Source organism: Podarcis tiliguerta, assembly GCF_965153285.1.
Source record: "Podarcis tiliguerta genome assembly, chromosome: 1".
In the NCBI taxonomy this organism is placed as follows: domain Eukaryota; kingdom Metazoa; phylum Chordata; class Lepidosauria; order Squamata; family Lacertidae; genus Podarcis; species Podarcis tiliguerta.
In genome coordinates this window covers 55,064,571-55,092,536 of record NC_139534.1, presented here as the reverse complement: position 1 = coordinate 55,092,536, position 27,966 = coordinate 55,064,571, and the positions used below count along the sequence as shown (strand labels likewise).

Genomic DNA, 27,966 nt, shown 5'->3' with positions numbered 1-27,966 from the left:
TTCTCCTATGGGCCGAAGGCATTTAACATCTTCACTGCATACCCAGGAACCCTTGGAGGGGGTTGGACAAAGGATCTTATATGTGTTCAGGATGTTGAAATGGCCTGGAATAGGCTGAGTTTCTTAATTACAGGAGGAGCTTTGAGCTATTTCTCTTCTGGCATGGTTCCCCATCACATTGTCATAAATAAAATGGAAAGAAGAATGGATTGGAAAGCTGCCTCCTGTAAGGTGGGGGGGGGGGATGTGTCGGGTTGCAGAAAAAGTGCCCTCAAAATGGAGCCAGGAATGAATTGCAGCGAATGAAGGAGCAAGGGGTTTTCCAAAGGAACAGGTGTGGGTCTTCCTGCTCTATTTGCTGTTTTAATAACGTGTACAGAGGAGTGTGGAGGATTCTCATCTAGTTTGCTAGGAATACAAATCCACAACTCCAGCTTCAACAGTCCAGGGGTTGCCAATGTGATGTCCTCAATACAAGGCTGGAAAACAATTTCCACTGTTCCTGACCATTGGCAATGCTAACTGGGATCGATGAGAATCCCAGGAAGGCACCTCATTGGCTGTGTCTGAACTAGGCAATGACATGGATAAACTAGAACACAGGGCTGAAAACAAAAAAAATAAGTCCTCCAGCTAGCAACTTAAGAAGAGCCCTCCTGGAGCAAAACAAAAGACCTGCCTGGTTCAGCATCCTGTTTTCTGCCATGGCCAGCTGGACAATACAAATCTGATGGTGCGCCCACATTTGGAATACTGAGTACAGTTCTGGTTGCCTCTCCTCAGAAAGGATACTGTAGAGCGGGAAGTTTCAGAAAAAGGGAACCAAAACAATCAAGGGGAAGGAACGACTCCGCAACGAGAAGCGGACATTTGGGGCTTTGTAGTTTAGAGAAAAGGTTACATGATGGAAGTGCATAAATCTATGCATGGTGCAGAGCAAGCAGATAGGGAAATGGTTTTATCCTTTCCTGCATTAACACTAGAACTCACGGGCATCCAATGAAGAGGAATGCTGGAAGGTTCAGGACAGACAAAAGAAAGTTTTTCCATACACAAAATATACTGTTTATTTCAAACCAAAGCTCGCTCAGCTCCTGCACTTCAGTCCAATAGGGTTGAATGTGTGCAGAGAAGAGAAAGGGGAAGCACAAGGGTGTTCTGAGTTGGATTTTTTTTAAAAATAAAATAAACCAATGACTCAGTTACACAGGGGAACGGTTAACTTAGAAACATGCTGTCTTGCAACATTCCCTGCACCCTATCCAGCTGCATTGGTATACAGATAGACAAGGGTTGAATTTCTAAGCAAGCTTGTTCTGAAAAGCTTTTCAGTATTTACCTCTTTGATTTTTATTTTGGAAATACTTATTTCATATTCGCACACAGCACCAAGGGATGCATATCTGCACCTGCATTATGAAAAGTAATAGGCGTTAGTATAAATTCTACTCCCCTGCTGCGCATAAGAAAAAGCGGCAGGAGCAAAAGCGAGGTAGGTCAATTTTATTTCCCCCATAGGGGAGAGAAACGGACACACGCACACACACATACATGGAGTCCCGACTCCGTAGCCTGGGGTAGCGGTGAATTCGAATCCTGCGCTTCTGTCCCTGGCTACAAAACCAGTCCTCTAGCGCCAACAATATCCCAGCTGCTTCTTGCTCCAAAGCGAGAGAGGCGGGCGAGAAGCGCTTAGAACAAGAGGCTCTGTGTGTGCGCGCAGGCTGGGGCGACGATGCCCCACGTGGAAAGAGTTGCGCTCCTTCTTTTCCTGGCCTCGGGCTCTTTTGCTCCATTTTTCCCGAGTCCTATGTTCTTTCCCCCCTCTTGACTGATTGACACAGAAACACAGAAACACACACACACACACACACTCCGATGGCCTTATAAAGTAACACGCGCCTCCGTCTCCCTCCCCCGAAAGCCAACACTTCCTGCGCGGGCCGCCCGCTGCGCGCCCTCTCCGACCCTCCCGGCGCGCAACACGCTTGTTTCTCCGGGGCGGGCGGGACAAGCCACTCCGCGGCCGCCGCTGGCAAGACCCGCCAGCGCGGCGCGTAATCTTCGCCGAGGTGGAGGGCAGGGCCAGGAAGAGATCCCCCCCCCTCCAGCTCTCCACCCCTCCCGAGCGCAGCGCCGGCAACACCTCGCCGAGGAAGAGCAGGCGCGACTCCATTGCCGCTCGCCGGAGATCCGGCGTCCAGTGTGAGTGGCTCGACGGGCGGGAAAGGGGCGCGGGGCGGCGAGTGGCCCGGGCGCGGCTCGCCCTGAAAGCCTCCTTTGTGGACTGCGCTCCGCTCTCCAAGGCGATCGCCTGCCAGGCAGGGCTCTCCTTTCCACGTGGCAGCCGCTTCCTCTAGCCTGGGCTGGGAAAAACAAATAACTTCGGCCGTGTGTTGATTTTGCCAGCCATAGATATTTTGGGTGTGCGGGAGGAGGGGGAAGCAAGGCCGGCCCGGGCCTGGCCGAAAGCTGGAAGAAAGAGGGGGGGGGAGAGAAGCGAAGGGATCGCTTCAAGGGGGGATCGAGTCGCTGGAAAGTGCTGGGAGAGGGTCGTACTAAAACCAATGATCTCCCCCCTCACCTTCCCGACAGCTACCAAAATGGGGTGGCTCCTTCTGCATGGAGATAAGGACATTCTGATCGCTCCCCCTCCACGGTCGTCCTGGAAGGGAATGAAGCGGCAGGATCTCCGGAGGGCACAGGGTACTCCTAGGGTATATTCGGCCCCCCAGTAGAATATCTGAAGGGGCTGCCTCCCCAAATTGATGAGCATTGGCATTCAAATAGTGTTTGAGCACCGCATCTTGTCATCGATTATGCGAGGCGGGGTTTACAGCCCCCCCCCCCAATTTTTTATTCAAGTTGGCCCCCTATACCGGAGGGGTTCATAAATGGGGTAGGCGAGTTCACCGAGGAATGGGACAATCCCTGCAGTGCTTGAAACATATGTGGGTTTAGGATTATCTCCTTCTTACCTGTTGCGATACCCCACTTTGCCCTTTCCTTGTGGGTGGAGAGGCGACGGGGAGCATGGCTTGACTTCAGTGGGGCAGTGGCGGCGTGGGGGGCGGGCGGGCGCTGTGGGGAACTTAAGGACCCCCTCCCTCCAATCCGAGCACTGCCCTTTAGCAACAACTGAATCCCCTCTACTTAAATCCTAACAGATGTTCTTCCCTCTGCTCTTCTTCACACCTCCGGAGACTCCACAGTTTCCTGGAGGAACTTTTTCCTCCTTTTTTGCCGTTAGGGCGCTCTCTTCTTCCCCGGAAATCGCATCTTCCTGGAAACTCTTGCCTTTTGTTCTCCTCCCCCAAACTTCAGCCCCTGGCACATGGGAACTTGCAGCTTTTCTTGTGCTGCTTGCCCCGCCGCCCCGGAATGCAGATAGGACAGGCTCTCAGCTACAGAGAGGGACCCATTCCCAAGGGGGCTCCGCTAGACTGTTTGGTGTCCATAGGGCAGAAAGCCCAGTTGTGTTCCCACCACAATAGTCATAATAACTGACAATCTGCTGGTGTGCAGTGTAGCCCAAATGCCCTAGCCTGCCTCTTCTCAGACTCTCAGATCCTTGCGATGTCTGGAGAAGATGAAAACATTTCCATCCCAGGGCCAATGCTGGGTTGATGATGCCCAGCTAGCACCTGCCCCTCTCAAAAAACCCCCAATATGTTCCACAGATTTCCCACCATAATCTTCAGCCCTTCCATAGGGGAGAATAGGGTCCATTGGACATCTTGCCCTCCTCTTCCTAATGGTCTTTCTTAAGGCCAAGTCACATTATTCCTTTTATCTTGGTGGTGGAGGGTTTCTCATGCCCCCTCCCACCTTACCACTATCAGAGCCAAGAAATGGTTGTTTGAAGGTTTGTGCAGACATCTGAAGCAGCCACTACGGGGCATGGCAAACCCATTCGCCGTGTACATGCTGTCATCCAGCTAGTGTGAGCAAGAGAGTGCTAGCATGCATTGTGTTGATACATCCTTGTTTTTAATACACCTGGATGTCTGACAGATTGGTGCCTGCCAGGCCAACATTTTAAATTGCAAGTTCCTTGGTGCAGTGACTTGTCTTTCCTTTCCCCTTTTGCTTATGTTGAAGTGTCGTGCACACAGATGTTACTTTCAAATATGTGTGTGTGTATGCCTAAATATAGACTTCTGGAGAAGGTCGCTTCCAGGGTTTGGAATGAATGATGCAACTTTGTTTCGATGTTCTTACATCTCACTATTTGTTTTTATTGTAACCTTGCAATGGTCAGATAACTTACGGAACTTCTTTCCCCCTTCTAAAGTTTTTTCAGCTAGAGTGGCTTTGTGCAAAGGAGGACAGCAGCAGAACTTTGGCAGGACACATGGTGTTCAGAAAAGCTGAATCTATTGAAATCCCCTCCTCTGTTAGACATCTAGGAGCTTTGCCTTCCTTTGGAATTTGATCACCTTACCTTAAGGGGTGTGTGGAGCACAGGAAAGCAGGGAAACTTAGATGGGCAGCAGGAGATACAGGCACAGTAAACCGTGGGGAACTGTGCAGAGTTCAATAACATCTTTCTCTCTCCAATGTTTATTTCAGCTCCTATTTTAGTTAATAAACACTGGTGCCCAGATGTCTTCCAGGTTTCCCTTTGCCTCCATAAGAACAGAAGATTGCTTTCTTGTAAAATGAAATTTCAGAATCTCTAGGGTGGATTCAGCTGAGTTGTTGCATTGCAGGAGCCAACAGAACAAGTCACACTAGGGCAGTGGGGCTGCCTCCCTCTGCAATGGGGCTCTGGGTGGTCTGGAGAAGAGGGGAAGATCATTCTGCCTGGCAAGCAGAAAGGCTTGTGCTAACAGAACAATTGCCTCCCCGCAACTTTGAATTGAACAATAGCATGCAACCCTATAGCAGATCAGCATATTTCACAGCGATTTTTCTCTAACGCTGCTGGAAGAGACAGGGGAAAAATATTTATTTATGTATTCTTTAGTTCTATAATTCATACCCTTTCCTTCTATAACAGGATGTACTCAGAGGAAATAAGAGAATAAAGACATGGAAACGTACTTCCAGTCAAATGGCTCAGCCTTCTCACCTGTCTTTGTAAGCCAATTGCCTGAGGAAAAATTATGGGGCAGCAATAGAAACATTCCACCCTTGGAATTCATTTCTCTTTAGGGCAGGAGTGGGGAATCTTTTTCTGACCAAGGGCCTGGAATGGGTGGGGCCAGATCACACAGGAGGTGATGCCAGACACGTACATAATCACACATCCTTAATGCACAAATGCACACATACATTGCTCCTCTGTTCCCTCTCCTTGGCTGACGTGTGCAGGTCAGCTGAGGAGCCGGGAGTGATGTTTTCTTCTCCTAACATGCGCACACACAGCCACTTGTAACTAGACAGTCACACACATACCAACACACTTCATACACACACAGACCCCTTCTTTTTCCTGCTCAGTTTCGCTTCCCTCTTCCTCAGCTGATCTGTGTGGAGTTTGTGTGCATGTGTTTGTGGAGTTATTTTTATTATGAAACTAATGCGCACAGTGACAGACACCAATTGGATGGCTTTAAAAGTAAGCTAAGTGGGTTCATGAATGACAACCCTACCCATGCCTACCATCCATGGTTCTATGTTCTCTCACCACTGTCTGCGGCCTATGCCTCTGGGCACCTGCCAGTTGCTAGGAAGGGCACTGTATGAAGAGAATGCTTAACAAAATGGCCATTGGGCTTGATTCAGTAGGGCTTTTCTGACGTCCTTAGCAACATCGTGGTGCTGGGATGGGGATGAATCCTAAAGTTTAGAGTTTACCTACACTCACCTGGAACATTCAAAATGTCTCAAAAAGACCACCTGTCCTGTTCTCTCATTTCTGTTGAATGGGACACCTTTAAAAAAAAAAACACACAACATGTTCCCTGTGTTCAACAGCACATTCTTGTAATGGTAGCTTCCTAAGCACTTCAAGAAGCAGCTGCTTTCTGGCATTGTTTCCCAAGGGTAACATCTGTGTTTACGGCTCCTCTTTCTTTTGCTTCCATGCGAAATCTTGTGGTGGCCACATTTCCTGGGTCTTCTTTCTTCTTTTGGATCTATCAACACCCCGCCTCCGTCCCCCTGATGTTGCTTGTTTACAAATGCTGCTGGGTTGAGTGTCTTTTCTGAATTCCATTGCCAAGCTGTTTGCTTCCCTTTCTACCTTGCCACAGGAAGCGTTAAGTCTTCTGGGAGCTCCGCTGTATCTGTCGAGCTTCAGAAGTCTCAGCCCCAAATGCTCAGAAGCAAAAGGCTGCCTTCAGGACTCGGGAGCCCAGCATAACACTTGGAGCCCTTACAAGTAAGGATAAGGTTCTGCAGTTGGGCAATTTGGCTGGGGCACTTGTAGTTATGTCTCATGAGGGAGTCATGTTTTCAAGCTTTCCTTTGCAGCTCCTAACATTTGAGCTTTCTGCTCACTCATAGAACATTTTGCTGCTTTTTACAGCAGCGCTTTATGGCAGGACAACATTAGTATCATCCCATTGTTTTAGATGGGGACTAAGATATAGCAAGTTGCTTATGGCTGCTTTGGAAGTTCATGGCAGAGGGGAGGTCTTAGTCACGCTCACATCCTACATCTAAAGTACATGGCTTTCCCCCAAAGAATCCTGGGTTCTGTAGCTTAATCCTCACAGAGCCCAGCATCCTTAACGAATGACAGTAGTTGGGATCCTTTGGGAAAAGCCATGCATTTTAAATGTATGGTGTTGTCATCCTGAAATAGAGGCCTCCTTGGTTCACAGCTAAAATATCACACAGATGTTCAAACTATGCCCAGTTCACATGTGTAGCTGGATTGCTGCCTATCCTTGATATAAATATAATTAATTTAATATCTGCATGGAACCCATGAGCATCTATACACATGCTGCTGTTTGCAGACATCCAACTGAACATGTGGAAGTCCTCTCCTTATGGGTTTTAATTCCGTGTAGAACAACTACACAAGCCACCATGCTATTTTGTTTGCCCTGTCCCTTGTGTTCTGGATGGCTATATGCAAATCTTTTCCATTTCACATTTCTTCCTTTCTAAAAAGGGAGGGGGATTTCTCTCTTTCCCCAGGGCATTCTGGGAATTGTTGCTCTCAGAGGGGGTTTCCTAAGAACTCTCAGCACCCTTAATAAACAGCACTTTCCAGGAATTTTAGGGGGAAGCCATGACTGTGGTATGATACTGCTTTAAATGTAGAGCATATATAGGCTCTTAGAGCAGTCAGTGCTCTGCAGCAGAGAGTGGCTGGCAGATCTGCTATATGCTCTTGCAAGACGGGTGGGCTTGCAACTTTCTTTGCAGTTCTTACCCCTTTGAATGGCTGCTGTTGCCAGGCTCTCCTTCCCTGACATGGAGAGCCACAATGCAGCTGGTGATGCAGCTGACTCCTCTGTGGGAGAGCTGGGAGATCAGCCATTGGTCCTCTGGCTGATGGCTGGGCCAGGAAATGCACTTGTGACTTGGTGGGAATTGCATGCTCTACCTCTCCAGTGCCTTACCCCTTCCTTATCTTAACCCTGCTAGCTGTCCCCATCCACATAATAATAATAATAATAATAATAATAATAATAATAATGCAGAATGGCTACCCCCACTGTGTAGTATTAACAGGATGTTGCATCAGGATTAGTGCTAATACAGTGTGGAGAATAGAATATTTTGTTTTCCTCATGTTTGGATTTTTCAGTCCCTTCCTTTCTCCCTTTCTGAATCAGGACACAGCAGCCGCTGTTCTGCTTTGCACCTGTTTACTTTCCTGCGTCAAGAGTTGTCAGTGGGGTGGCAAACTGCACACTACTCCCCCATCTCTGCTTTGCTTCAGCAATGGCTGTTTTTCGTGCCTCTGATAAGACTGCCGGGTGCGAGGAGTGATGTCCACCTTCCTTTTCTTTTCAGCCTGGTCTCCAAGTCCAAGGGAAGATGGCGCCAAGCCTGCAGCAGGCGTACCAGCGGCGCTGGTGGATGGCCTGCACCGCAGTGGTGGAAAACCTCTTCTTTTCTGCCGTTCTGCTGGGCTGGGGCTCCTTGCTCATCATGCTCAAGCACGAAGGGTTCTACTCCCATATATGCATAGGTGAGACAGGGGAAATCCCAGGGCGCTGCTTGCACATTTATGGTGAGGGAGAGAGTGGGGTAAGGCAGATGAAGAACGTGGTAGGGGCTGGGCAGGGTGAATTTCAGAAAAGATCCTGAGCAGAACCCTTGACCGATGGTTTCCAAAAAGCTCTGCAGAACCCCTTCCTCACACTCTGCTCTTTTGAGATCCCTAATCAATACAAGGATGTTTCTAACCAGGTCAGACTTCTTCTGGCCGTGGGTCTTGGTTGGAGCAGTGTTTTTATGAACTAGCCTGATAGAGAATGTTGTACTGTGTGCAATAGAAACTCTGGTGTGGATATGAGACCAAGCAAAAGGACTCATCCGCTTCAGCCTTGGTAGGGCTGGCATTCAACTGCCTCTGGTTCTACCCTGACCTTTTGACACTGCACATAGTTTTCTTTTATTACAATTTTTTGTATTTTTTTTTTGTAAATTGTAATTTTTTGGTAAATTAGTTTTTGATTACTAAAATCCAATATAAATCACATTTTATCAATACCAAATTGCAACTCAAATTCAAATATCATTATAATTATTAAATTAAAAATCCAATTGTACATTTTGTGTGACCCGCTGAGCGTGCTAGATTTCAAGGTAAAATAATTTTATTTCATCCTGCTTCCGAAATCTTATTTAATCCAATTACATTCAGTCTTGATCTTAATCCCTTATCAACAGCTACAGAGTTTTTGACTTCCATTTGTATTAACACTTCTAATGAATTTTATTTCTGCAAAAGGAGTTCTGTATCCTTGCACACAATTTTCTTGATTGTAATCTGTTTCTGATACTGTATTTTTATATCATAAGCCACCCTGGGACCTCTTGGAAAAAGGTGGGTAAGAAATCAAATATGTACTGGTACTATCACTACTACAAGGATACCTAATTCATGTGTCTTCCCCACCCCACTCCCTGCATCAAGCATGTGGGGTTTGTGTGACTGACTGAAAGTCAAAGCAAAGTGGCATGTTAGACTTATCACATGGAGGCTGTTTGAGAACTTCTAGACAATGCCATACTACTGATGCCATCATAGCACACAGAGCAGGACACCACATACATCCACATCATACTTTTTTATCCTTATTTATTTAATCTATATCCTGTTCCTCTCAAAGGCGCCCAGGATGTCAGACATGGGAATGGTAATTTATTATTACTATTATTATTAAGAACAATGAAAAACTGTTAAGAAACTTTCTAAAAACAGTGAAAAACTTTCACAACCTGTGATCTCTGGGTTGCTGGGCACAGGATCTTACTGTCATCAAATACCAGGGTAAACAAGAATGTTCTTAAATTCCTCCTGAAAGTCAGACACGCCTCACTAGGGAGGGTTCTCTGCCAATGGGGAACCACCTCTGTAAAGGCCTTGTCATGGGTCCCTACAAACTTGGCAGCCCTCTGGAGTTTCCCCACGCTGAGGTCAAGTGGGTAGGGCTGGTGGGAGACATTTCACACCTTGTGGAAGCACAATATGGCAACTGCGGCTACCCATTAGGGCAATAGTAGGCAGAAGCAATCATACAGAGGCTGTTTCAAATATTCTCCACATGATAAACATAGCCTATGGGCCTGTCTTGAAGTGAGAGTGCCTGATTCCCTCCTACAGGCCTCAGGGCAAGACACTTGTACCCTTCCCAGGATGCTAATTTGCAAGCCACAGATGGCCATCTTATCTTACTATGGGGCAAAACTTTAGAAACACCTACTCCCATTATAAATTGAAGTGATACCCTCCCTTCTCCAAGCCCTTGCCCTAGGGACCCATTTTCCCCTCACACTGATGCTTCCCGTGATTGCATATCTCAGGTAGATTCCTTCCCTTGACCACAGTGTAAACGAGGCAACCCTTCTACAGTTTTACAGCTCCAAGACAGGACTGATGCTGGATCCCCAAACTTATTCCACCCCAGGCTCTGTTGCTCAACCTGCTATGGAGCAACACAGATTCTGCATTTCCTCCAGCACATCAGGGAGGGGGGAGGATGAGAAATGGGACCTCAGGGGTAGAGAGCAGCCTGCTTGCCCTAGGACACTGTGGGGGTGAAAGTGAGAGATAAGTCTCTGACCCAAGCTGCCTCTTTCTCTTCCTAGGTGCGAATGACACCAATGCCACTAACGGCTCAGCTGCGACTACCTCGTCTCACCCTTGGCCCAGCTGCGTGGAGCAGGAGGAGATGCTCAACCTGGGCTTCACCATTGGCTCCTTTTTACTGAGCGCGGCCACTTTGCCTCTGGGGATCCTCATGGACCGGCTTGGCCCCAGGCCACTGCGCCTGGTCGGCAGGTATGGATCAGAGATCGAGAGGAAGGAATGGGGAACCTTTCTTCAACCGAAGGGCCTTTCTGGACAATGTTCTGAGGGCCACTTTCCAGGGGTTCTGTGGGGCCAGTGGCAAAAGTGGGTGGAGCCAGTAATGTACATTTTACCTTTGTATGGTAGGCGAGTTTCTAGACATGCCCCTTTCTCTTCTCTATCCGGACAAGCAAGAGGCATGAGCAGAGTTCAAAGACACATTCCAGCCAGGCAAAAGCGCTTGGGGGTGAAGCAAGTCCAGGGAGGGCTGTGGCCTTGGGAAATTTTTGAAGGCCAGATAGAGAGACCTAGAAGGCCAGATTTGGCCCCTGGGCCTGAAGTTCCCCACCCCTTGTCTAGGGACTGTGACAAATTTGCCCTGAGGGTGCTGGCAAGTGGGTTCTTGTTTCAAAGGGGTCTGGAAAACATCAAACATTAAAAACTTCTCTAAACAGGGCTGCCTTCAGATATCTTCTAAAAGTCAGATAGTTGTTTATTTCCTTGACATCTGATGGGAGGGCGTTCCACAGGGTGGGTGCCACCATCGAGAAGGCCCTCTGCCTGGTTCCCTGGAATGGCAAGGCGGGGTCCACTGGATAGGCCACCGAGAAACTGAGAATGGGTTGTAGTTTGGGGGGGATGACTTCCTGACATGGTTGTGGGGCATCTCATTGAAGGCATGACTTAGCTTTGCATTGTTCTCATACGTCTGCCTTAATTTCTCTGCAGTGCCAGCTTTGCTGTTTCCTGTGCTCTCATGGCCCTGGCAGCCTACAAACCATCAGGTAAGACTGGCCATGTGGCACTTTACTTTCAGTAGCAGTGTGGAGAATTCCCCCACCCTCCCACCAGCAAGGGGGATGGTTCTGCAGCATCACCCCTCTTGACCAACTCCCATAGTCTACCCTCCCCCTCCTGTTGTGCCTCCACAGTAGGCAGCATGTGGGCGTGAGCAATGGGGCTTGCAAAGGAGAGTTGCTGCAGAAGCCATGGCTGCATCCCCCTTTCTGGCTGCAGAAGCCTAAAGACAATCGGATGGTTCTCTAGCTCTGCTCCACGCCCTTCCCTTAGCAATCTCACATGGTGCTCTCAACCCCTATGGACAATGTCACTCCACTATTTTTTATGCCCCCATTCTTTGCAACACCCCATTGTCTCCTTTGTGCTCACCCCACATCTCTGTTCTCTTCCCGCTAGTTCTTTCTCCGCTGATTTTTCTTGGCCTTTCCCTGAATGGCTTTGGTGGTATTTGCCTGACCTTCACCTCCTTAACTGTAAGTATGGGGGAAACTGACATATTGGCCCTTTCACTGCATAAAGAGATGGGTGGCGATAGTAGGAGATACCGGAACAATATTCTTTACCCATATTCATTCCAAGGACGTTGGAGAGATTCCCATGTGGTCTGCGTTGAAGATGAGTTTTAAGTCGGGAGTGGGGGACCTGTAGCCCCCTGGGTGTTGCTGGGCTCCATCAGCCCCACCCAGCAGGACCAATGGACAGGAATGATGGGAGCTGTAGTTGAGCGATCTCAGAGAGGTCACGGATTCCTCACCCCTCCTTTAGGGTCTGTCTTGTACTGGTCGCCTCTCTCCCATTTTCACAGGAGCTGAGAGGGGTGGGTTGCATTGCCAGAGCTGTACAGCATCCCCCTCCTTCCCTGTCCTCCTTCAATAATACCGCCCCAAAAGCCGTGATCTCATAAAACCTGCAGCGAAAAAGAAATTGCACAGAATGACATTGCAAATACATACAGTTTACAGTTTAAATATGTTTTTATTGAAATATTTTTTCATAGGTAACAAAAGTACATTCAGTGTCACTGTTTTCAAATCCTTCATACAGGTCAGTTGCAGTCAGTTTGAGGCCTTTTTTTGTAGACAATGTGGGTTGAGGGAGAAAGAGAGGTGGGGAGAGAGAGGAGAGGAAAGGAGAGAGAGAGAGAGAGAGAGAGAGAAGGGGAAGGTGAGGGACACATTAAACTTTCACTCTTTACATAGTATATGAGTGGAGCTTTTTTGTCACAGTCGTGGGGGTAGGCAGTATGCAAACACATACACACATTTATTGATCTGTATGATTTGGTTTAGGCTGGGATTTGGCTTCATCTATTGAAGAACACTCTTTTTGCTTTTTTTTTTTTAAAGCAGCGTCCTCATTGAACTCAGACAACCCCCTTCCTCAACTTGATGCCCTCCAAATATTGCTGGACAACAATTCCCATCATCCCTGATCACTGGCCATGCTGGCTGGGGCTGATGGTAATTGCAGTCCAACAACATCCAGAGGGCACTGGGTTGGGGAAACTGCAGATGATAATGACATAATTCCCCTGCCAGGGAGATCAGTGAGGGCAGGGCTTCTGTCTGGTGGAGAAGTGCAGCTTTGGGCACCTGTGGCTTTCCAAGCAGGGTGTGTTGCGTGCAAAAGTTGAACCTGCCAAAGGCTCCTTCTTTTGTATGGCTGTTAAGCATACAGAAGCCCTGTCCTTGTTTATAACTGGTTGTCCCAGGCGGTAGCTGCTACTTGTTTCCCAAGGAACAGGTTAACCAGCAGCAAGAAACGGGGACACACACAGTGATTGGCTCAGAGGCAAGGTGTGGCAGGGGCAGGGCACTGCACAGGACTGGCAGAGTGCCTATCTATACTTTGCAACAAGTATTGCCGCAGTCCTGTGTCAAGACTGAGTATGTGGCTGCAGGAGTACTTAAGAGAGGGCAGAGCCGGCCTCCTTGTCATTTGCATTTCTCACTGAGCTTCTTTGCATTGCTCAGGAGTTACGTTTTTCTTCTTTGATAGCACCTGAGACCATTTTGATTTCTTTCATAATTTCTGATAACTTGAGGCAAGAGCCTGGGTAACTGAAGTGCTGGGCCCCTCTCTCATTTCAAACACAGCTGCATACTTGCTCGTATCTGAGCTTAGGCATCATCTTTTATTCTGAGCTAAATATACTGCGTTCTGTGTATAAACACCTACTGGGAATCTCAGCCCTGCTCCTGCAAGGAACCCAGAAGGTGTGATTTTTACATGGGGACATCCTATATCCACTCTCAACCATCAGTTTACATCTGTGTCCACAGTCTGCTCTGTGAACACCATACACCCCACACTTCATGACACTGCCATGGTGCAAAAAACTAGACCAGATGCATGAATCCTCATGTTATCTAAGAGGACGTACCAGAGATCTGCTGCTGCTGTTAATGTGTCGGGTTTCTGAGATCTGCATGTAAAAGCCATGATGATCCATGAAATCATAGAATGGAAATCTGGAGGTTAGCCTCTTTTGCTCAGAACTCTAAATTTTATATTAGTATTTATTTGTCAAATTTGTATACCGCCCTGCATCCAAAGATCACAGGGCTGAATGACAGATGAGACTCCTAAGAGCATAAGAAGAGTCTTCTGGATCAGGCCAGTGGCCCATCTTGTCCAGCATCCTGTTCTCAAATCTTGTGGCCTGGATTTGAGCACAAGAATCTTCTCCCCTCCTGTGGTTTCCAGCAACTGGTATTCTGAAGCTTTTTTACCTCCAACTGGAGGCAGAACAGAGCCATTAGGGCTAATAGCCATTGATAGTCCTCTTGCCTTTGTATAGTAAGCTATGTTCCAGCTATGCACAAGTCAGGGGTTGCTCTGCACACACAAACACATCTCCCCAACCCCCATTCAGGCCACTGAGACGCATGCGCATTGTTCAAGGACATGTTCCAGCCAAGCAAAAGAACTCAAGGGGGTGAAGAGAAGGACCAATGACAAGTTTGGCCTGGGAAGGGTCCCAGGGGTCAGATAGAGAAGTTTCATCTGGCCCCTGGGCCTGAGGGAGACTCATGTGTCCGGGCACTTTCCCATGGAATTAAATCTTTGTACACAGAAGACAAATGACTCACATTGCCTTCACCCTCCTCTTTGTGTGGAGGACCATTAAGTCATGCCAGCTTCCATCTGCATTTTGAGGTTGTACTGTCCAGAAACAGGCTTTTTTCTTCTTTCGCTGTATTTAAAAACAAGTTGGGAAAGCAAAGCTCGGCTGCCGTATGGGTGGGTTGGTGCAGGGAAGGACACCTACACAGGATAAAAGCACAAAGAAATAAGTAGTCTCCCTTTGAGACCATAATTAAAAGCCCAGGTGTTTGTTTTCTGCTAAATCTCTCCGTCCCACTAGCTCTCTCACATGCCTCGTTTCTCTGCGCTGTGGTATAATTTGCGTGATTTATGATGGAAGTATTGGCAACAAGTTAATTTGAGAAAAATCCGCCCTCGTAAAGCTCAGCAATTAAAGTGATGCAAATCTGTGTGGTGGAACTCAGCCCTGCAGGTTGAGACACCTCTCTGCTCTGCATGCGTGTCTTCTTTCCAAGCGCAGAGAGTGTTCATGTAAAATGTGAAGCCCCTCTTACTGGTTGCAAGAACATGCGCGTGTGCATGTGCAAGTCCACAACTTGTCTGTTTTGGCATAGGGCGTGCATATTTCATAGTGTAATCCGTCTTCTGTTCAGGTATTGGGAGGGACATGCGTGCCTTCTCATTCCTGTTGTGTAAGATTCCAGGGAGTGCAAAGTTTTGAGGACAGCTCTGTGGTGACATGACCTGGGAGAAATGACCGAAGACACTCTGTGCCTTTTAGAGCCATGTCAAAGAGGGCATGTTGTAGGCATCTCATCATCTGGGACTGAGAATTTACTGGAATTCCCTCTTTTTATACTTTTTTTAAAGGCACATGAACCCTTTCCTCCTGTGCTTCGGTCACCCTAGCACAAGCTTTCCCAAACTTGAGTCTCTAGCTGTTTTGGGACTACAACTCCCATCATCCCTAGCTAGCAGGGCCAGCGGTTGGGGGATGATGGGAGTTTTAGTCCAAAAACAGCTGGAGACCCTAGTCTGGGAAACCCTGTCTAGAAAAACCCATGTTGCAAGTCCATTTCATGGGTGGTGATTATGGTAGGAAGAGTGGCAATTTGTTTGTCCCTGTTGTGCCAAGCCAATCTGTGCCGGCAGAAAGAAAGGGAATATGATATTGAGGATGGGGGTGGGTGGGGAGATATCTTACCTGGTGCTTACCTCACTCCCTTTGTGGTGGTGCTTGTGTGCATGCTCTGATTATTTCCAGTTCTTCCCAGAACACATAAGGAACGGTGCTTGCCTCACTATTAGATCACAGTGCCTTTTTGTGCCTTCTTGTACCCACAGGGTACATATACATAAGGCAAGAAAGGGCAGTATCTGGCCAATCAGAAGGCTGGGTCGAGTGCCCCACCCGCTTCCCCCTTGCCTTTGGCAAGGGCATATGTTGAAGAGCTGGAGTGTGGCAGAGTCTCCCTGTGCGCCACTGTTTACCCAAGCAAAGTGTTTGGTTGGCAGCACGCCACAACCCCGGGGCTCTTGCAAAGGAAAAACAGGTGGATAACTAGAAGGTTCTCCCTCCAAGTATAAGCATATTTTCTTGGGAGTGGAGTACAAATAGCTCAGTGGATGTAAATGTTTGGCACTCGGAAGGTCCCAGGTCCAGCCTCAGACATCTCCAATTGAAACGGTTCTAGTCATAGGGCTGGGAATTTTATCCCTGCCTGAGATATTGGATGGTCTCTGGTGGGTCAACGGCCTGGCAGAATAAGGCGACACCATATGTTCAGTTATCTCTCTCTGATGCTGGTGTAGCTTACATCTTACTAAGGATTCTGAGGGCCACAGCTGTTCTATACCCAACCTTGCATTTTTAAGATGCTGCAATCAATCTAGAAATTGGAGTTTCCCTTCCGGAACAGTAAACTAAATGGAAGCCAGGTTATTATTTCTCCTGCTCCCCACTGACTTATACACATTCCTACCTGGAGGTTTCTTAACTCTTCACAACACCTGAACTCCCCTCCTGATAAACAGGTGGCTTTTTTGGGTGTCTCTGAGATACCCAATAGTTTTACCAGCCTCTGCTCCAGTACCTTAAACAGCAGCTTGATTTGCAGAGATTAGAAGACAATGGTGTTTATCTTTTCTGCTCTTGGAAATTAGCCACATCTTTCTCTGCTTTGTTTTACTATGGATTAGTAAATCTGGGCTAATGACTATCACTTCCTGTGATATCACTCTGTGATAAATACTTCTAAGCAGGCATATGTAAGTTGGGCTATAACACATGTTGGATAATTAAGCTGTGATACGTTTATGTAGAATGTGCCTCATCTGTAGTAAATGAAAGCTCAGAATGAGAGATGCAATGAGAATTTGGAAAATAAACAAGATTCCAGCCATTTGGTGCCTGGAGTGTGATAATCCTCCAGCACAGCCTTTGGAGCTTCCATGGTGTTCTGTGAAGTTCTTGAATAAGGCAGAAGGACTCTAGCAGCCCTACAGAAGAAGCCCTTGAATTGGAGTGGAAGCAGGACATTTCTGCTAATTGTTTTCTCCTTTTGTTTCTCCTTAGCTGCCCAACATGTTTGGACACCTGCGGTCCACCTTCATGGCGCTCATGATTGGCTCATACGCTTCCTCTGCTGTTACATTTCCTGGGGTCAAGGTATGTAGCAAACCTGAATCACCCCAGCTTCCTAGTGTGGAGTGTCCCACTATTACTTAGGGCTTGAGGCAGCTCCCAGATCTATGCCTGTGTGCTTCTCTCCTGGCTGACGGAGCCTTACAGTTGATTCAGAGATAATATTTCCTCCATTAGACCTGTTAGGGGTATTGAAGGGAGGCATAAGGTGAGGCAGGGTAGAATCCAGGAGGCATTGGTTGAGTTCATACATAACACTAAACCATAGCTTGCTTTAGCCATGGTTTGTTCAACAATCCACAGGGTGTCTCTCACATGAGCAAACCATGGCTTTCTTATCTGATGCTTGGTTCCCCCCCTTCCCCAGCTGCTCTTGCCCTGTGCCTCTGTAGCTTGGCAAGTGTCTAGGGTGGGGTGGCCAAACAAACCATGGTTAAACAAAGGCTGTTGGGTTCAGACAGAATGCCACACTTAGTTAAAGCAAGCCATGGTTTCTAAACCAACAACAAACCATGGTTAGTGCTAGACTAGGTTTGATGCTCAAAAAAAGGACACTTTGGCTAAAACCAATCGTGGTTTAGTGTAGGGTAGCCAACGTGGTGCCCTCTAGATATTGTAGGCTGCAGCTCCAATCTTCTCTGACTATCAGCCATGCTGGTTGGGGCTGATGGGAACTCTGTGTTCTCCAGGTGTTCTGGACTACCTGTTGGCTTCCCCCTTGATTCTACTTTGGGAGACTGCCCAAGCCCACCTGAGGCCTCCTCTGCCGCCCTCTCTCTTCTCCCACCCCTTCATTTCTGTCTCCTGTCCCGTTGCTGTTAGCTGATCTACGACAGCGGAGTTTCCTTCATCACCATTATGCTCGTCTGGTCAGGCCTGGCTTGCCTCATCTTCCTCAACTGCGTGATCAACTGGCCCCATGAATCCTTCCCAGCTCCCGAAGAAGTCAGCTACATGTAAGCAGCAGCCGGTTCAGCCTTAACTGAGGAAGGTTGCTCCTGTTCCCGTCACCTGGGGCAGCTTGTCCCATGGACAGAGAGAGCTGCTTTCTGTGAGGGAGTGGGGAGGTGGCTATCCCAATAGCAGCAGCACTTTGGGTACGCTGAGTGGCCTTCTCTGTTTGGGCAAACTGGGCAGCTGGGTCTGGCAACCCTTTCTGATTTCCTAGGAAATGAGCACTGGGGGAAATTGAAAGGGTGGCTAAAACCAGCTGTCTGGTGCTGCTTGGAGTGCCAAGCCAGGAAAAAACAACCAAAACAGGCAGGGCAGCAGCAGTGGGCCCTGCCAGTCATGGCACATGGCCAAAGACGCCAGGTGCTGGTGCTGAACCCTGACCCTGAGGCACTTCCACCACATATGCCTGTTTCCACTCTAAGCAGTCCACAATATCTGAGACTCAGTTTTATCGCCCCCCCCTTCAGCCCAACGCAGCTCATATTTGGACTTGGGCCCATTGGGCTCTCTCATTACTCCAGAGGTGGGCAGGCTTTAGGCTTGTGGGATCCACTTCATTTTCCACTAGAGCTGTGGCAGTGCATCCCATTTTGCCGCTTGAGGCGAAACCGGAAATGCTGCCTTTGCCTCTGCCACTGGCATTGGCAACAATTTCCCATGAGACAAGATGGCGTCCATCATAGCACAACATTGAACTTTTCCCATAGGCTTTGCCCCAATGTGGGGGGACAGCAAGCATGTAACGCTCCCTCCATGTCCCTTGTTGAATGGTTTCTTTAAATGTAAAGGTTCATCATTGTTCCACCCAATGTGTATGTCTTTAAGGGGCCGGAGCAAGGGCCAGAGCAAAATAACGAGATCCAGCTTTACAGCTGTGAAACATAGCAGGTGCTGCTGAGTTGCATTGATTAAGCTGTGTCAGCAATTGGGTGTAGTATATAAGGAGCAGCACCTAGCTCTGCCATTACCCTGGGGGATGGGTTGGTGGTTGGGTCGTGTTTGTTTGTTAATGTATTTAGTGTAAAAGGAGTTTTTGTTTTTCTTATTAAAACCTTGTTGTAAGTTATTTTTGAGTCCCTTTTTAATGCATGGTCTCCCCAGCAAGCTCTCTGCAGTGCTACCATACTGCAAATAGCCAACATGTAATGCTCCCTCCATGTCCCTGAGATAGGAAGAAGATCAAACTGAGCAGCTTAGCCCTTGACCACAAGGTGACGGGCGACCGGTTCTATGTGCACGTGACGGCCGTGGGGCAGCGGCTGAGCCAGAGAGCGCCACATCTCGATGGCCTCTATCCATCTGTGGAGGACCTGCACCGAAAGCCCGTGAAATCCTCTGATCGTGAGTGCCCCCTCATTACATCACCACAGCTCCCCAAGAAGGAAGGAAATCCCGGCTCCCCCTGGCCTGTCGAACAAAGCCTGCGGTTTAGTTTGGCGCTCATCTAGTGTTCCATAGCTTGCACACAAACCCACACAGGTCTCTTGCAGGTCAAGGGGCTTCCTCGAGGCTTCCTGAGGGATGGGAAGTGCTATAGATTTATTCCTGCAAGGCCTTGGGCCTCTTGCGTCAGGCTCTGTTCCTGGCAGTGGCTGCAAGAGCTGAGAACAGGCCCTGGCATCTGGCTCCATCTATCGGCAGGAGCAAGCCATTGCTGTTTCCTTTTGACATCTGTCTTGCTCTTGTGAGGAAAAACAACTTCTAGGGAGTGGCTGGGCTTTCTCTGCCTGCATAATGCAAAGGAATTAAACTCGAGGAGGAGGTTACTCTAGTTCATAGCAGAAAACAGGGCTGAAGCCCATTCCTAAGTCCATGCTTTTTTTTAAATAAAAAAAACCCTTTCCTGTATTCAGGCATGGTACACTAACTACACACTGTCCCCTTAAAGAGTCTCACCTCCCATCCCATAAACCAGATGAATCGCCTGCTGCAGGCTGGAGTTAAGAGTCCTGCCAGGGAGATGTATATAGCCTTGTAAATAATCCAATGGAAGTTGCCAGCAACTGTGTTGAGCCTGAATTCAAAAGGTAAAGGTTTTACCAAAAAAAGCCACCCCCTTCTTGTTCTCTAGCAAGGCATAATATACAAACCTTTGAGTCTCAGAAGTGCCTCCGTGTCTACTAAAGCTCACCTTTTTCCAGAGCTGGAATGATAGTGAAGCTAGTGCTTTTCCATGAGAGCTGGTGACTAATCTTTCCCATAATCTTTTTTGGTGTTTGCCACACACAGGGCTGTTCAGATGAAACACCCTATGCCTTCAACGAGGATGGACAGGGAGCAGGATTGCCCTGTTAGCCCAGCCAGTGTTCTCCATGTTGGTGTATGGGGATGGGCAGCAAGTGGAAAATCCCATACCCCCATATACTGCAAGCAGGTGGCACTGTGGTCTAAACCACCGAGCCTCTTGGGCTTGCCAATCGAAAGGTCGCAGGTTCGAATCCCCACAATGGGGTGAGCTCCTGTAGTTCTGTCCCAGCTCCTGCCAACCTAGCAGTTCAAAAGCATACCAGTGCAAGTAGATAGATAGGTACCACTCTGGCGGGAAGGTAAAAGGCCTTTCCGTGTGCTCTGGTTTCCGTCACGGTGTTCCGTTGCACTAGAAGTGGTTTAGTCATGCTGGCCATATGACCCAGAAAACTGACCCAGAAAACGCTGGCTCCCTCAGCCTGAAGCGAGATGAGCGCCACACCACATAGTTGCCTTTGACAGGACTTAACCATCCAGGGGTTATTTACCTTTTTAACTTTACCTTAAGTGAACACAAGATTTTGCTCTGCTTTGTCCATCTGCACAGCCTTATTAGGTCCTTCTGGCTGCTGTGCCACATCAACCCTGTAAATTAGGAAGGGGAACCTACAAATTATTGGTCCCATAGGCCCCAGCACAGCATAGCCAGTGGCAGGGCTTGTTGGTGTTGCAGTCCAGGGAAACTTGAAGTTTTCTCCATTCCTGATCTGTATTCCGTGCTCTGTTTGGCTCCAGGTGCCACCCCCTTCCGCCGCAGCGTCTGCTCCCCCATCTTTCTGTGGAGTCTCTTCACCATGGGCATGACCCAGCTGCGTGTCATCTTCTACATGGCAGCCATGAACAAGATGCTGGAGTTCCAAGTGACAGGCGGCCAGGACCCTGGTGAGGACTGATAGGGGAACGATTTCCCAGCTGCCAAAAGACACCAGGAAGCAAAGGAGAGAAAGATGGGAGTTGGGGGAGAATAAACAACATAGGAGACTGGGAGAAGTATTGCTTGCAGGGTGACCTATGTAATAATTGTGTAGAGTTGCTAGGGGAGTGAATCTGGGTCTGTTGGGACAAGGTCCTGGTCCAATTACTGTGATGCAGTCTTGTTCTTTCCTTCTTCTTTTCTTGGGCATTCCAGTTCCAGAAGAGTTGGCGGATGAAGCTGAGGAAACAGGTAGGAACCCTCATGTGAGATGAGCCTAGTGCAGACCTCTCCATGTATGTATGCGGTAAACAAGCCCTCTGTTCATCGCTCTGCCTGCCCAGGCTTTGAGTTGGTTGGAAACTTCCATTTCCTAGGAAACAAAGCCTAGACAAGGGATCCCAAGTCTCCTTTTAAAATCTCAAAGCCTCCTCCCTGCGAACATAAAATGGTTCCCAGCCTGCTTTGGAAAATTTAATAAGTCCAAGTAGCAATTTTTCACAGTGGCAAGTTATGAGTGCTGATGGAGCAGAACTGGCCCATCTTGACTGATAACCAGAGCTGCCTCTGCAGCTGCTGTTATTAATAAGTGAATTACCTTTTACATGTGTCTCAAAGCAACTTACAAACAAACCATAAGAGCAGCTAAAAATAATTTTGAAAATGGTACGAAACAACAACTGAAGCAATACAAAATGAACACCTAAGGCAAGAAACCTTTTCTTCTAGCCGGAAAAGCTTGTCAGAGCAAAAATGTCTTCAGTTGTTTCTGGAAAGTACAGATAGTGCTGTATCTCCACAGGGATGCTGTTCCACAAAACAAGGGATAGCCACACTGAAAGCCCTGCTCTGAGTTACTTTACTATGGGGCAAGCTGCTGATATTTTTGGCACTTTAAGGAGAAATTCTCCTTCTGGGTATATAAGGGATAAGACAATTTCTCAAGTAGCCTGGTGCTGAGCTGCATACAAAATGGAGAGACTGGAAATGGGAAAAAGTAAGTTTTATCCCATGGGAGGAATACTGGGTTTCTGGTCCTTTGTCTAACATAGCAGGTGATGTTAGGAGCTGTAGGAGCTGTTGAGTAGTAGTTTATTGGTTTAAAATTTTGTTTTGTTCTTTTTATCGTTTGATTGGGATTTTTATCGTTTGCTTAGGATGGGCTCTTCGCCCCAAGAAGTGGCCTAGAAACAGTTTTAAATAAAAAAAAAGCTTACCTGGGGAAAGTGAGAGCCAGACTGAATTAGCTGAGAGAAATAGAATGGGAAGCAGGGACAAAGAGGAAAGGATGAAATGTGGAGTGGTGAATTCATGCTGTGTGGACAGGCCTAGACCAAAGCATTTCCCCATGGCAATTGATAAATACTTCCCACACCATCTGCACTGGGCACAAAGGATTATTATTTCTCATATGTTTGTTCCACCCTGCCTCCAGCGAGTTCAGAGTGGTGTGCATAGGGCCTCTCAGATGGCAGTCTAACCACTGCTGGTTAGCTTCAGGTGAGGAAGTCTTTCAGACTGTTCTCTCATTCCTACCCCCTTTCTTTTTGCTGGGCAGTTGGCTTCTACACCTCCATCTTTGGTGTCATGCAGTTACTGTGCCTTCTCACCTGTCCCTTCATTGGCTATGTGATGGACTGGCGCATGAAGGACTGTGTGGATGCACCAGGGAACATCAACAGCGCTGGATCGGCAAGGTGAGAGTCACAATTCCCCTAATTTCAAAAGCGGAATCGGTACGAAGACCAAACCTGAATGCTCTTGGTGTGAGGATGTTGCAGTCACAGGGGGCTGACCGTTCTCTTTTTTTCTCCTTAGGACCGAGACAAAAGGAAAGCCAGTCAAAGTTCGCTACTGTAAAATCCAGAAGCTCACCAATGCTATTCGTGCCTTTGTCATCACCAACCTACTGCTGGTGGGATTTGGTACCACTTGCCTGATCAACAACCTCCCTCTCCAGGTAACTTCTGCCCCACTTCTCATTTCACCCATGATGCTCCTTGGCATATGGCCTCCCCCTGACCCTGCCCTTCATCGAATCAGCCCTGTGTGGCTTCCTTCATTTTGTTTCTTTCTCCACAGTATGTGACCTTCATCTTTCACACCATGGTGCGTGGTTTTTTCCATTCTGCCTGCGGAGGTCTCTATGCCGCTGTGTGAGTGTTATGCCACTGTGTGGAGCGCCTTTGCCCTCCCTGCTTCAGAGTGGGAGCAAGATTATGGTCAGCACCAGCTTCCCCCCAACCTGGTGCCCTGCCCTCCAGATGTAGTTGAACTCCCATCAGCCCCAGCTAGCATGGTCAGGAGAGAGGAGAACTTGCACTGTGCTTCTTACGCTACACGAGGCATAGGGAAATCTCAGGCCAAATAAGGCCTCTTATCAAACTCTTTCAAATGTGGATACACTCTGATTTGGGTCTATGTGGCTAAAGCACAAGGCATGGGGATTGTTCCACAGGAGGTGGAGGAAGCAGGAGAGACAGCCAGGTGTGCTCCTTTCCCCTTCCTAGTAGCAGTTTCCGTTTTGGAGCTGCAAAGCAAGACCATAGAGGTGGGGGAGAGGGAGGGCCCTGTGTGTGTTCTGGTAGGATTGTCTGCCACTCCAAAATCTCATGCTGTGACACCTGTGTGAAAAGCAGCTCTGCTCTCTGGCTCTACTCATTGGCTGACAGGCAAAGAAAGCTGGAAGGGAGGAGGAGGAGGAGGAGGAGATGCCCTATCGGCTGGCTTTCCCCTTCGCTTTATCTCTAGTTATCTTTTTTCTAAAGGCAACATATCTTCCCTAACAGTTGAGAGTTTGAGCAGGGGGAAAGGAGCAGCAATAAAGAGGCAGTTTATCTTTCTGTTTCTGTTGCCAAACCTTAAAGCGGTTCCTGCTTTTCAGTAGAAGCTGTTGTTCATGTCACTACTAACTTTGTCCATTCACACATTCTTTTCCTCTTCCTGTTCATAGACATCTTTATGTGTTTCACATGTCCTTGCTCGGCCTCTGCCAATCTGGTGCCCTCCAGATGTTTGGTACCACAATACTTTTTGGGGGATTTAAAACCCAAAGCAATCTGGAGGGAACCAGGTTGGCAAAGGCTGCTTTAAAATATGCATATATTATTATATCTTTTGAGCACTTCCCAGATATCTGGAAGGTGTCTGCAATGGGTCTTGGGAGTGGGGGAGGGTTCTTACCAGCTTCTGCGGCATTTTGAGTCTCACCCTCTGTACGCAATTTCTGGTTGCCAGGTATCCGTCCAATCACTTTGGTACATTGACCGGTCTACAGTCCTTGATCAGTGCTGTATTTGCTCTCCTCCAGCAGCCACTCTTCATGGCTATGGTGGGACCACTACACGGTGATCCCTTTTGGGTGAGTTATGGCTTCTTGGGATGAAGACTGAGGTTGCTTTTTTAAGAGGGATCGCAGTGAACTTTTCACTTACAGTGTGGATCCGGTCAGGACCGGATTTAGGTTTAATGAGGCCCTAAGCTACTGAAGGTAATGGGACCCTTTATATGTCCTTTGTCAGCAACAGATTGTCGCTGTTTTGTGTGTGGAATATATGCTATATGGTAATTTATGGACCGAATAGGTATCTAAAGCCATTTGCACATAACAAATAGGAGACTACACAACACAAAACACTGTTGCTGTATGTAGGTTTTATTTTATTTGTTTTTTATTTTATATTTTGGAAATGTACATTCAATTTTTCTCCCCTTTAAAATTTTTTGAGGCCCCTAACCCAAGAGAGTGGGGCCCTAAGCTATAGCTTGTTTAGCTTATACGTATATCCGGCACTAGAATTGTTTTATACTTGTGCACTACTTTTCACAAAGAAACAAGCATCCGCATTTGTGCATTCACCCCACATCTTGCAAAAAAAGGAAAGAGATTCGCTAACATTTTGAAAACAGTTGCAAAACTACCCTGCCAGTGTGGAGAGGTTGGTAATGTCACATGTGCTGAGCAATAGGTGCCTGCTGCAGCCAGCATTATGCTCTGACCCTTTCTCTAGCATGCTGGTGCAGTGTGGGAAAAGGAGGAATCACAGGATGGTGGCTGATTGGGCATGTGCCTGCGCATCATTACATTGGCTTCCAGTAGGTTTCTGAGCTCAATTCAAAGTGTTGGTGCTGACCTTTAAAGCCCTAAATGGCCTCAGCCCAGTATACCTGAAGGAGTGTCTCCACCCCAATTGTTCAGCCCGGACACTGAGGTCCAGCACAGAGGGCCTTCTGGTGGTTCCCTCACTGCGAGAAGCCAAGTTACAGGGAACCAGGCAGAGGGCCTTCTCGGTGGTGGTGCCCACCCTGTGGAATGCTCTCCCATCAGATGTCAAGGAAATAAACAACTGTCTGATTTTTAGAAGACATCTAAATACAGCCCTGCTTAGGGCAGGTTTTTATTGTTTGATGTTTTATTGCATTATTATTATTATTATTATTATTATTATTATTATTCTGTTGTGAGCTGCCCAGAGTGGCTGGGGAAACCCAGCCAGATGGGCAGGGCATAATATTATTTTACATGTGGAAACAGCAAGATGCATCCTTCTAATTCATCAAAGGGAGGATATTAAAAGTTTCTGTTCACTTGACTTCCTTTTCTGAGTTGGGACTTCACAGTGAAGACAATATCCCACTTTAAGGGCCGGCCAGGAGGTGGAGCCAGCATTTTCTCTGCCCCTCATCAGCATTTAGCATAAATGTACATCACTGGGTCTGCACTCCCGTTGCTGATTCTCCTTGCCCTTCTCCCCAGGTGAACCTTCCCCTCCTCATCTTCTCTTTTGTGGGCTTCCTGCTTCCCAGCTACCTCTACTTCTACCGCCGCAGGCTCCTCCAGGAACAGGCAGCCAAAGAAGGGATTCCAGATCAGGCGAACGGTGCCCAGATGAAACTCCAGGACAATGCAGCCACCAATGGCTTGTTGAGCAGTGATGCCACCACTGTATAAGCCAGGGACAGGGAAGGTGGGGAGCTGGTGGGTGACAGAGAACAGCATGTGGAATCCGAGTGCTGAGCAGATGGAGTGAGACGCTATTAGAGAGGGGAGGGGGAAATACTGTGACAATTTTATATTTGGGAACTATGAAAATAACCGAGGTGCTTTTAAATCTCAACAAATGCCTATCTATATTTATGTCTATATTTTATATATATCTATATACAGAAAGAGAACTCTATTTTTTTTTGCAGAGTATTTTAAACGTCCCTAAAACTTTTTAAATAGATGCTAGGGCAGTGAGCATTAGAGGACTAGAATAGTTTCTAGAAAGGTCTCTCTCTTGCTGACAGGTGCCAGGTCATGGTGTCTATGTCTAGTTCACACCACTTAGCCAGCACTTTCCAATCATAGTCTCAGCGTTCTGAGGCTGTGCTGCCAAATTACCCTTTTCGGTTCCCTCCTCTCTGCCATGGTGGTTATTGCAGATGCAACCAAGGGATGAATGAAGCGAGCCTTCCCCAGTCTGGCGCCCCCCAGATGTTTTGGATTTCAACCCTAATTGACCTCATTTGTGGATCTGGAGGGTGTTGGACTGAGGAAGGCTGAATTAACGCACATAGATATCTGTCCAATTTAAATTGCTCTTTTCTCTCTCAACTGACTCTCATGAGTCAAAGATGTTTCCTCAGCTTCCTTGTATTCTGGCAGCTGCTGTTGGGGATTCAATATTGGGGCATCATTTTACAGCTGACACTGCAAGTCCCTCTCTCCAATCTCCTAATCCCACACCAAGCTTTATGAAAACAAGCTTATCTTGTCCCGAGACTAAACTCCGCTGGCCTCTTGAATGCTATGTGTCTCTCTACGGGTTTGGACCTTCTCTTGACAGCAGTTATGACAAGATGTGCAAATTACAGAACTGGTTCTGGATTACTCTGGGGAGGATGTTAATGTAACAGGATTTGTAATAGAGGAGAACAAGAATGTAATTTTTAATGACTTTCAGCTGAATTATATCCTAGCAAGAGCGACTGTAGCAGTGCTTTCTAGAGGCTGGATTTCAGGTATTATACCAGGTATATTGCCAGACTCCAACAAAAAGACTTATTTATTTATATTTAAATTTCTGGTGTTGCCTTTCTACCAAAAATTGTCCTCAACGTGGCTTACAGCAAGACAATCAATCAACAATAAAACGAAACCGGTTTTGGTTCGGTTTTATTACTAGCAGTATTTAAGCTTCTTAAGCTGCCTTCTACAAGTCACTCAAAGCAACATACAGTAAAATACGCAATATATGAAACACAAAGTAATTTAAACCAAAGCATAACACAAAGTAATCAAATCATAAAAGCAATACCTCCATCCCTTAACATAAGTCTGAACCACCACAGACCGCCGCCAAAGGAAAATGGAGAGCAAGAGAGCATGCTACAAACTGTTGGAAAGGAAAAAAATAAATAATGCTAAAATTCCTAGGAGGAGAAAAGCAGCTTTGGCAGACAAGACTCTCCTGGAACAGCATTCTGCTGAGGGCACTAAACGGGGGTGGGGGGTGGATTTGGTGGTTGTACTCAAGAGATGAAAAGCAAGACTAAAACACATAAAGGTAAAGGGACCCCTGACCATTAGGTCCAGTCGCAGACGACTGGGGTTGTGCACTCATCTTGCTCCATAGGCTGAGGGAGCCGGTGTTTGTCCGCAGACAGCTTCCGGTTCATGTGGCCAGCATGACTAAGCCGCTTCTGACGAACCAGAGCAGCGCACAGAAATGCTGTTTACCTTCCTGCCAGAGTGGTACCTATTTATCTACTTGCACTTTTGTGCTTTCGAACTGCTAGGTTGGCAGGAGCAGGGACCGAACGACGGGAATCCCCGTCATGGGGATTCAAACCGCTGACCTTTTACAAAAACCTGGTAGTTCTTGCTAGTCACCTAAAATAACAACTGGTTTTCTGGGACTGGCAGGTCTCGCTTGTGGATGAGTTCCA

At 47.5% G+C, this 27,966-nt stretch overlaps 1 protein-coding gene and 1 long non-coding RNA gene across 2 annotated transcripts; one reads left to right on the top strand and one right to left on the bottom strand.

The window, feature by feature from the left end:
• The first annotated feature begins 1,802 nt into the window (after positions 1 to 1,802).
• On the top strand, positions 1,803 to 27,196 carry SLC43A1 (solute carrier family 43 member 1). The gene is made up of 16 exons (XM_083442283.1): positions 1,803 to 2,205; positions 6,201 to 6,328; positions 7,921 to 8,098; positions 10,225 to 10,417; positions 11,156 to 11,211; positions 11,624 to 11,700; positions 16,851 to 16,943; positions 17,742 to 17,875; positions 19,045 to 19,214; positions 20,856 to 21,002; positions 21,250 to 21,285; positions 22,592 to 22,730; positions 22,852 to 22,993; positions 23,116 to 23,189; positions 24,271 to 24,394; positions 25,790 to 27,196. The coding sequence occupies exons 3-16, from the start codon at positions 7,945 to 7,947 to the stop codon at positions 25,982 to 25,984; spliced, it is 1,734 nt and encodes a 577-aa protein (XP_083298409.1). The 5' UTR covers positions 1,803 to 2,205; positions 6,201 to 6,328; positions 7,921 to 7,944; the 3' UTR covers positions 25,985 to 27,196.
• Positions 11,714 to 16,497, bottom strand: LOC310678410. The gene is made up of 3 exons (XR_014511745.1): positions 15,480 to 16,497; positions 14,320 to 14,494; positions 11,714 to 12,294 (listed from the first exon to the last, which is right to left on the bottom strand). It is a non-coding gene; the product is annotated as an uncharacterized lncRNA (long non-coding RNA).
• Positions 27,197 to 27,966: the final 770 nt, after the last annotated feature.

Coding starts and splice junctions, on each gene's coding strand:
- SLC43A1 (XM_083442283.1), top strand. CDS start 7,945: ATGGCGCCAAGCCTGCAGCAGGCGTACCAGCGGCGCTGGTGGATGGCC. Junction 16,944..17,741: donor TTACATTTCCTGGGGTCAAG/GTATGTAGCAAA, acceptor CGTTGCTGTTAG/CTGATCTACGACAGCGGAGT. Junction 22,994..23,115: donor TCAACAACCTCCCTCTCCAG/GTAACTTCTGCC, acceptor CTTTCTCCACAG/TATGTGACCTTCATCTTTCA.